The 10624-nt window shown below is 46.0% G+C and overlaps 1 protein-coding gene across 4 annotated transcripts in view; it reads left to right on the plus strand.

Annotated features, from left to right (window-relative positions):
- Positions 1-6901, plus strand: part of Abcc1 (ATP binding cassette subfamily C member 1) — a 128003-nt gene extending 121102 nt beyond the window's left edge. For all 4 annotated transcript variants that reach the window (XM_031363158.1, XM_031363159.1, XM_031363161.1 and 1 more), the window contains exons 27-31: positions 192-338; positions 2698-2856; positions 4054-4220; positions 4889-5083; positions 5524-6901. In XM_031363158.1, coding sequence (XP_031219018.1) covers positions 192-338; positions 2698-2856; positions 4054-4220; positions 4889-5083; positions 5524-5632 — 777 coding nt within the window. In that variant the 3' untranslated portion in view covers positions 5633-6901. The remainder of the gene's footprint in view (positions 1-191; positions 339-2697; positions 2857-4053; positions 4221-4888; positions 5084-5523) is intronic.
- Positions 6902-10624: the final 3723 nt, after the last annotated feature.

The raw sequence follows: 10624 nt of genomic DNA on the forward strand, positions 1-10624 counted from the left end.
TGTAATTAAATTCCATCTGTGCAGAAATTTTTCTCATACATTGAAGAATTAAGTGGAAATGGGTTGATTAGAGTTGTTGGAGGCTGGGGAGATAGTTCATTGGGTAAATGTGTGAGGACTGAATTCAGATCCTCAGAGTTTAGGATGGCAGCTTGCATTTGCTGATTCCTCTTATTCTTCTTGTGATCCAGGCTCCTTGGCAAATCCAGGAGACAGCTCCACCCAGCACCTGGCCCCATTCAGGCCGTGTAGAGTTCCGGGATTACTGCTTGAGATATCGAGAAGACTTGGACTTGGTTCTCAAGCACATAAATGTCACCATTGAGGGTGGAGAAAAGGTGGGTGTGTACCATCCCCTATCCTCACCAACTCATAGGCAATGGAGTAAAAATAAAAGGTGGCTCTGTGGCATCCTCCATTTCTATTGTCTTAAGGTCTATCATGAGCCCCATCATTTACTCACAGCCATGTCTAGGTGATGCACTACCTAGTTCCAAGAAGATGCTAGGAAGATAGCAGTGCATCACTTAGGGATAATATGTATGGTATTACATGTAGATACTAAGCCTGAAGATTAAAACAGAACAAAAAACCAAACCAAAACAACAACAACAAATTAGTCATAGGCTCCATGACTAAAGGGACATCCCACCAAGCTTGATGGCTTGATTCTGAAGCTTGGTGGCCTGAATTTCATTCTTAGAACCCTGTCATTAGTCTCAGCTCATACTATGAGATTGAGGAACCATACAGCTCTGAGGGGAGACGGAAGGACGTCATGAGACACAGGGCCCAGGAGCCACATAGCTCTGAGAGGAAGCCTCCCCAGCTGAGCTGAGCCCCACTCCTTCTCTTTGCTTCTTCTCTTCATTGCTTCTTTTTTTTTCTTGGCGTCTGATTAGAGAGTCACACCAGGCAGAAAATCTCATGAAACAGATTTATTGGAGGGTTCAGGGTGTGCAGGGGCAAATCCAGGGATGGCTCTCCTCTCCTCCCAGTAGCAGATGGCAGGGAATTGAACAAAGGGACAGTGTTTAGATATTTATATAGGATTCTGAGGGGGTGGAGCTTCTCAGGGCAGACATTTCTAATTTCCAGAGTGAGGACTGGTGGGATTTCAAGTCTTGAGCGGGAGAGGGGGGTACATCAGGGAATTGTGAGTTTCCCTGCTCAGGGATTGTGTTGGTTTTTTTTTTTTTTTTCCTTTCCCCTTTCCCCCTGTATTGGGACCATGGGTTAGGGTGGGAAGTCCTTCCTGGCTGTAGCTGGCCTTTGTTGAGGTGCCATCTCTTGGGGGCTGCTGGGGTGAGGGGTTCTGGAGAGGAGGTGGTGCTAATGTTGACAGCTCCTGTGGGACAGCTTCTGCAGTGGTGTTTTACTAAAGCTGTAGACTGAGGCAGGAAAGAAAGTGGACAGTTCCTGAGGGGCAGTCCCCACTGATGTGGAAAAGGAGGTGTACCGCTGTGGACAGCTTCTGCAGCTTCTATGCCCTGTAGGCTGAAGAGATGTTGTGGTGCTGCCGTTTTGACAGGAGCCACCATTTTGGACAGCTTCTGTGGACATTTTACTGTGGTAGCCCTTGCCTGGGGCAGGAAGGAGGGTCTTGCCACCACTTTGATAGCTTTTGTGGTACAGTGATTTTTGTGTTGTGCCACTCAGGGACTACAGAATGTATTCAACAGGTGGCACTATGGACTGCTGGAGGACAAACATGTAGATATGTTTTGGAGAAACATTTGCATGAACTATAAATACTAAAACGTCCATGATATTTCATATAAGGGTCCCTTTGCTTTTCTTAGACAGTTAGAACATGTAGAACCAGGTTCCTTCTTACAGATACCTTCATCCCAGTTTCTCCTATGTGGTCTATGTGCCTGTGTGATCCCTTTAAGGCACTGCTGTTTGTAAACTCTAGAGTAGTAAGGTGATGTCACCATCACCAGGGTGGATGGATGTAGGGAAATAAGAAATTGTTGGGATTTTAGGACCTTCTTAAGGCTCCAAGCTATTCCTGGAAGATATTCCAGACTATGACCCATAGAATTTCCTCAGAAACTTGGCCAGGGATCACCCCAGCCATTTGTATCATGTACTTGTTGATTTGTTAAGTTGTCCATCCACATGGATCAGAGTATGCTGTTCCCATGAGATAGTCTCTGAGTTTTTATGTGTTGTGGGAATTCATGCATAGGACTAGGATAACTGTTAGAGGGGGAGGGAGCCTATCTCAAGTCCTGATGTAAAATGTAGGAGAAAGAACTGTCACTGAAGATTGGGAATGTCAGTCAGCCATTGGCTAGTAACTGTAGTGCTCAGGTTATATCAAAGAAGTTCAAGGGCTTTACTTGAATCTGAGGGGCTGTCATAGCTCAGTCCTATCAGGGCAAAGAGGAATTGGGTGGGAAACACCTCATTATTTTCTGAATATTCTAACTGAATATAACATAATTCAACTAAACATCCCTCTGTCTGTACCCTGTCCCTTTGGGCATTTTTACTGGCTTATAAAAAGTCTTTAGCCTTTGGAAGCCTGCACAGCAAAGGGCAGTTCTTTTCAACTTTTTGTTCAAAGTAGCTCCTGAAGGTGGGTCCTGGATCAACCAGATGACCTCACAGCTCTGACCCAGACACCTGCTGGGGGATGACTGAGTCTGCAGCATTCCTGCCTCACCACAGCCCCTCTCTGTATTGCAGGTTGGTATTGTGGGTCGTACAGGAGCTGGGAAATCATCTCTTACCCTGGGTTTGTTCCGGATCAATGAGTCTGCAGAAGGGGAGATCATCATTGATGGGGTAAACATCGCCAAGATTGGCCTGCACAACCTGCGCTTCAAGATCACCATCATTCCACAGGTGAGTGAGGCTGGTGGGCCCTGCACACTGAAGCCATGTGCTCTGTATCCATAGACTCGGCCAACTGGAGGTGGGGATGGTGTTTTTACATTCATGTACTTATTGAGAGGAGGAAAACAGAACGTGTGTGAAGGTCAGGACAATCTGCAGGAGTTGTTTTTCTCCTTTTACATGTGGATTCTGAGAATCAAATTCAGGCCATCAAGCTTGGTGGGATATGCCTTTAGTCACGGAGACCATGGCTAGTTTTGTTTTTGTTTTTGTTTTTGTTTTTGCTTTTTCAGGTTTAGCATCTGCATGTAATATCATTCATACACTTTCATCCCTAAACGATGCACAGCTATTTTCCCAGCATTTTCTTGGTAGTATGTCATCTAGACATGGCAGTATACAGGACCTGTGAGTAGGTTATGTGAAAATACTCTACCATTTCATACAAAGAACCATAGCATCTGTGGATTTGGTAGTGGTATGGGCTTGGTGAGACACTGTCTTCTGCCACTTCTGGAGCTAAGCTACAGATAATTTTCTAAACCAATCCCTGTGGATTGCTTGTGTGTTGATGTTTCCCTAAGTTTCTCTGAGAATCTCTTCTGGAGGTGGGAACTGAGTGACTGATTAGTTCTTTTTCTGTTACTCTGACAAAATACCACCACTAAAAGCAGCATAGAGGATTTGCATATTGAACGTTTGGAGAAATTTTGTAAAAATATTAATTTTAGCTCGGTTAACCCAGGGGTCTTCAGACATTTTCTGTTACAGAGATCTCACATAGTCCGTGCTTTGGAGGGACTCTGAAACCTCTTTCTGTTCTGGTGTATACATCTCATGCCTTGCATCTCTGAGCTTCCCTTGCTCGGAGCGGCCATCTACTCTTAGTTACTTTTTTGATCAAAATACCTAGTAGAATCAACCTGCATGAAGAGAGGTTTATTTTGGTTCATAGAATCATAGGATTTCTGTCCATCTTAGTGGGGGAAAGCATGGTCATGCAGTAGTGTATGAGTGGTGATGGCTTCTCCATATCAAGAAACCACCTTGAGAAGTTTGCCGTTAGCAACTTACTTCTTCTATCCAGCTCCACCTCCTTGCATCCCAAAATAACATCACCAATTGGGGAACAAATGCTCAAAGCATCAGTCTGTTGGGAACCTCTGGATCTAAACTCTCTTACGTGCCATCTTCGTCCTTGCATAGGATCCTGTTTTGTTCTCGGGTTCCCTCCGCATGAACCTGGACCCTTTCAGTCAGTATTCTGATGAAGAAGTCTGGATGGCTCTGGAGCTTGCTCACCTAAAGGGCTTTGTGTCAGCCTTGCCTGACAAACTGAACCATGAGTGTGCAGAAGGTGGAGAGAACCTGAGGTAAGCATGAGCTGTGTGTGGAGAGATTCTGCCCACTTGTCTCTATGCTAACTTCAGCTATCTATCATCAGGTAACCCAGCTCCCATCCTGCTAGGGTGCTCAGCCAGTGGCTGTGTTGCTGATCTTGGCTGGGGCAGGGTTGGGAGTTGCAGCTGACCATTGGCTGATCTACTTGTCATCAGTGGGATCAATGCATGTGCTTTTTATCCTCTAACAGACTAGCCCAAGCATGTTGTCATGGTGATGGCAGATGTGTAAGAATGAACATTCTCAGAGTCCATTCCCATGTCAAGCTTCTACTGACCATTAATTGGCCAACATCCCATTGGCTAAGGCCAGGTACATAGCTAAGTGTCAGCCAGTGCTAAGGCCTCTGCAGCTCAATGAGATGGTAGATCCTGAGCCCCCTTTGTTGTCTTTGTCGCCCATACTGAACTGGGCTAAGACTTTAAACATCACTTCTGAGTCTGTTTCCTGTTCACCAGGAAATAACCAGGTATAGCATGGTTGATTAGTAATATCCATTATATATATGGATATGGGGCATAGCCTTGTTCTTCTGCCTAAAGCCCACCCTGAGACTGTCTGCTAGCCTTCTTTCTCCAAAGCCTGGTTCAGCATCAGGGTAGTTTGAAACCCTCTCTCTGGGTTTTTTTTCCCTTCCTAGTGTGGGGCAGCGACAGCTTGTGTGCCTGGCCCGGGCTCTGCTGAGGAAGACAAAGATTCTAGTGTTAGACGAGGCTACAGCAGCTGTGGACCTAGAGACAGATGACCTCATTCAGTCCACCATCCGGACGCAGTTTGAAGACTGTACTGTGCTCACTATTGCTCATCGTCTTAATACCATAATGGACTATACAAGGTGAGGCCCCAGCGTGCATCTGTGGACTTGCAGGGTTAATCATGTTCCCATCCATCCATCCATCCATCACCATTCTTATGCTCAGGGACAACCCCAATTGATGGGACTCTTCTGTCAGAGAGAAGAAAAACAGGCTATCAAACGTATTTATATGCATGAGGTACCTGATATTGCTCCATATTATTCTGGACTCGGGTCCCCTGTCAAAAAAGGCCTGGGGACCATATTAAGGATCAGGACACTTAAGAGAGAGGGACAATGATCACAGCAACAAACACTGATTTCAGAGGGAGACATGTGCTAGCTAAAAGTGATAACAAGGAGGTGGGAAGGCTGACCCATCTCTCCAGCCCGGAGCGTTTTATAATACTTCTTGCAACCCACAGACATCAGGTGCATTTCCTTGCATACTGCTAACATCTGTGTCTCTCCCCATGCAGGGTGATTGTCCTGGACAAAGGAGAAGTTCGGGAGTGTGGTGCACCCTCTGAGCTCCTGCAGCAAAAAGGCATCTTCTATAGCATGGCCAGAGATGCTGGCTTGGTGTGACCGGGTCTGTCTCTGGCATATCCAATGAGGACCAGGGAGCCAGAATCCCAGTGTCCAGGCATGAGCCAGCAGCAACCCTGGAAACCTACACTTCCCAGACAAAAACCAAAAATTAAAAACAAAATCAAACTAAAAGGAAGCAAAACACATAAAGCATCAATCACCATTTGGCTCCATCCTCAATCTGACTTAAAGAAGCTGGGAGACAGTTGCACCCCATTTCAGATACACTTAAAGTTCACCCATGCTCCTGCTGTATCCCACTGCAAGGCCATGGGCAGCTAAACATACTAGTGACCAAACACAAGCCACTGCCTCATGTCTCTTCAGCCACATCCATGGATGCCAAGCCTTGGAGCCTCTCCTTGCCCTGCCAGCTCTTCTGTCACCTATAGTTCTGTTGGTTACAGAAGAGTGTATCTTGCCTTCAGGTCTTGCAGTTGAAAGCACGGGAACCAAAACAACAAACAAAAAAGAGAGAAAGAAAGAAAACCCCTAAAACATCCTGTCCCTGTTATGTCAGTGATGATTCCTTCCTGCCGTCTTCTCTTCATGCACTCTGATCCTGCATTCAGCACAACTTTCACAGGACATGCTTTAGACACAGCTTTGTGAAGGGACCTAGCCAGACAGGCTTGGAACCACGCCAGGCAGCACTCCCTTCACAAGGACTTACACCCTGCACCTGCTCTCTGTTTCTTCCAGGCCATAGCTGGGGAGGGCTCACTTCTCACATAAGGTCTATGAATAGTTATAAGCAGCAAAAGTCGACAGCAGGAGGGATGGTGCCCACAGGCAAGAATCTGGTATCAAAGATAGCCAGAGTCCCCAAATATCAGTGATTTCTCCCCCTACTTTTGAGCATTGTTTCGTGGAGAAAGATAGTCCCAAGAATTTGATGTCTGGGGAGGAGGTACTAGATTCAGGGAGCAGCCACACCCAGCTCTGCACTTGATCCTCAGTCTGAAATACTTCAAAGTGGTCCTCTAGATGTATAGGTTACAAACCAAAGAGAGACCCCTGTGGTTAGCAAGAACTTGATGCCAGCCACAGTTCATACTTGCTATGAATTTTGGCTCTGATTTCAGTCCCAGAGAAGCATCTTTTTTCTTTAGGTAGCAACATATGTATTTATTTTTTGTAAGTTAATGCCATTCTTTCACTTTAAAGGGCACAGATTTCTCCTGAGAGTCTTTTTGTAATGATACTGGAAACGTGACTATTTGAAAATAATTTGTAGTAAAGGAAAATATTTAATTTCTTTCTAAATCATTTTATTTTCTTTTGGTTACAAAGGTCTCAACCTCTACTGTGGAAGAACCAAGCTAAGGCAGCTATGATACCACTGCCATCAGTGGCAGGGCAGGCTCCTCAGCACTTAGTGCTTGCTCCTCTTACAGAGGACTAAAGTTCAGTTTGCGGCACCTGTGTTCAGTGTCTTACAATTGCCTATATCTCTAGCTCCAAGGGACCAGTGCCTCTTTCTGGGCAAATTAAAAATAAAAAAAGAGGTGGGGGAGGCCAAAGCTGCCTAGAGTCTGGCAGTGAGTCAAAATGGCAAAGTATACAAATACCCGGTCTTGAGTCCTACTGTCATTTTTTGGACATATAACCCTGGACAAAGCTGTGTGCCTCAGTCACAAGTGTCCCAAATACTTCTTTGTAGTAAGTGGGGCTGATCTGTACTGATACTGCTTAAGATCTTGGGAAATGGGGCTAGTGAGATGGCTTAGGTGGTAAAGCCATGTGTGCAGGGGATCCTGCATTCCAATCCTCAACATAAAAGCCAAGTAGTGCATCCATACAAGCCCCTGCACTGGGGAGGAAACAAGAGCAACATTGGGGTTCTCTAGCTAGCCAGACTAGCTAAGTCACCGAGCTCCTTGTTCAGTGAGAGCATAAGGTAGGAGCAATGGCTCAGTGGTTAGGAATGCATGATGTACCTGCAGAGGACCCAGCTTCAGTCCCCTGCCCCCATATTGGACTGCTCAGAACTATCTGTAACTTGAGTTTCTGTCCTCTAAGGTCACCTGCACTCATGTGCATATAAACACAAACTTATACACATATACAAAACAAAATGAATCTTAAAAAAAAAGATAGGTTGTTAGAGCACTAGCTCTTCTTCCAGAGGACATGGTTAAATTCCCAGCACCTACATGGCAGCTCACAATTCACAAACATCTGTACCTGTAGTTTCTTGTGGCCTCTGCTAGCATCAGGCTGAACATTGGGCACAGACTTGTATACAGACAAAATACCCATACACATAAAATAATTTTTTTAAAGGTAGAAAAAAGATACCAAGCAGCCTCTGGGCTCAAAGTGCACACAAAGTGCACACTGGCTTGATAGTCTCCAAAGAGTTGGACTCCTCTCCTTAGTAAAAGCCAAATTCATGGTGTCTCATAATGGAGGATCAGAGACAACCAGCCTCTTCCATTTCTAAAACTTCCATTTCTAAAACTTGTGTTCCCTCACATTCCATTGTTAAAGTCAGCTATGTGCTTAGCCACAACCAAAATACAAAGGAAGGAGGGAGCGTGCTGCTCAAAGGATGCTTTCTCACAAGCCTCATTCCTAGCGCTCTAAGGTTTGGGGAGTGGAGAAGTGAGACTGCGTGCTGGCTTTCTGAGTTGGTCTACCTGAGTTTACCCACATTCTCCCCAGAGGGAGAAGCAAACTGTGGACTACAACCCAAGATCATGCCCTAGGCACATGTATACTGCCATTGCTGTCCCTCACTGAAACCATTGGTTTGCCTTGGACAAAGCAGTTGGATTAGGGATCCCTGACCATAAGACTCAACACCATCTTGGCCCTGTTGACTCCATCTGAACTTTATATGCAGGGTGTGTTTCTGTGTCTCATTTGCAGGCCAGATCTTCAACAGTCTTCAGTGCTCACTGAGGGAAGAGCTGGGATAGGGCATTAGGTTCTGGGGTCAAGCCTTATCTGCTCAGTGAAGATTTGCTAAAACGACCAAATTCTCAGATCAAGAGCAGAGCAGAGCAGAAAAGGGAGGTCCTGGGCTCTCCTAATTGTCTGCCCTCAGCCATCCCACCCAGCCACACTCTTCTGCTCAGCTGCCACACTGACTTCATGAATCTGTGAGTCGATGTAATTGCTATCACATCCTCCTGTCCTTTTCCGTGTCCTGTTGAAACTGACTTTGCTTCACGGGTCTCTACTATGTTTCTTTCAGGCCCAGTATAGTCTAGGGGATCTCCTGCAGCTCTCACACAGAGCGTAGGCCTATTGCTACTGGGGCCTCTTGTAACATATCTAGGAACTATAGATGCTGCCATGGTGCCAGCGAGGTCAGTGTCTTGACCCTAAAACCATTTACCAGAATAACCATTCTAATACTTCCTGTTCCTCGTTCACCCAGTCAACATGTATTGATTATCTTTGTTTTGCACTGTGTAAAGTTCTGGAGGCACAGTACAAACCTATAACTTCTTTAGCAAATCTCAGTTCAAGAAGCTTGCTCCTACCCTCTGCCTTTGAGGAAAGAATTTAGGATAGAAGCCAGTTCTGGGCATGTGCTTAGGAAGTTGGATTGCTGGAAAGGTGGGCTGCTGCAAAGAGACTGGCATTAAAATTCTCTGGCCTCAGTTTTCTGTCAAAGGGATTTAGTGACTCTCAGTATAGTCTTAGAGAAGTGGGAAGGAAAGGATGGTGCCTGCCCTGGGCTGAGTTGCCTGAATCGCTATGCTACCTGCATTTACACGTGCCTGGCACACAGCTGTAGCTGTAGTGAGGAAGACAATTCTGGGGCAGCTGAGACATCTTCAATGCCAATCCAGGAGGTGGCTCAATCAATGTTTGCCCTCATATAGAGGCTGTAGCCTCCTGGGGCTGATTCCTATTCCTGCCACCAGCTGGGCCCTGTAGCAGAAGAGCTTGGTTTGCGGGATTAATGGCTAATCACCCTACTGACTTACCTGATGTTCCCATGTGCCATCCACTCTATGGTCCAGGCTCTATTCCTACTTACAGACATAGCAGCCTCTGCCTGAGTCCAAGCATTGGAGTGGCAGGCTGAGTGCTGTGATGCCCATCTCTGCTTCTTTCAGAGCAGATTTGACAACAGGACCACTGTACCTGGGTGATTCCCCTTGGTCATTGGGCACCCTGTATCCCCACTTTCTAGTTTCAGTCTCCTGGTGATGAGGTAACTTTTTGCCATGTGGAAAGCCTCTGAATAAGTTCTTGGCCTTATTCACAGGGGATCAATCTGGGCTGAAAGGGAAGCCCTAAAACTCTGTATCAAGGTGGGCCATCAGAGAGACCTCAGGATGGGTGGGGTAAAGCAGGCCCTGCATCCTAGAAGCAGGTAGGAGTCCTTTCCTTACCTCAACATAGTAATTGCCCATCATGTATCACTGAGTAATGGATAGTACTAGGGCAGATTAGATCAGTGATTGGATCCAGGGGACCATGGATGTATGTGGGAATTGCTTTGTCACAGTGACAGAGGGACATCTCTAAGTAGAACCCAGGGATACTGCTCATCATATTTTGTATGTACAGGACCCACCAGCTCTGGCTTGCAGCCAACCATGGCAGTGATGTTGCTAAGTAACAGTGATGAATCAAGATGAGTATAGTGGTAAAAGCCTATTATTCCAGCACTCTAGATGCTGAGGCAGGAGGAACTCGAGTTTGAGACCAGCCTGGGCAACACAGTGAGAGACTCGCAATTTTACAAGTTTAAATAGGTATAGAACTGAATCCTGAGCTGGGGATGTAATGGAGTTGGTAGAGTGCTTGCCTAGCATGCCTAAAGCTTTGGGTTTGAGCCCCATAAACATGGCGTGGTGAGATAGACCACCACCTGGGAGGTAGAGGTGGGAACATCAGAAATTCAAGGCCATCCTCACCTACAAAGAGAATTTAGGGCCAGCCTGGGCATGTGAAACCTTGTCTCACAAAATGGCAACAAAAAGCACTGGATCTACATAAGATACACTAGCAGTAGAGGAAATA

This window comes from Mastomys coucha, unplaced genomic scaffold (assembly GCF_008632895.1).
Source record: "Mastomys coucha isolate ucsf_1 unplaced genomic scaffold, UCSF_Mcou_1 pScaffold12, whole genome shotgun sequence".
Classification (NCBI taxonomy): domain Eukaryota; kingdom Metazoa; phylum Chordata; class Mammalia; order Rodentia; family Muridae; genus Mastomys; species Mastomys coucha.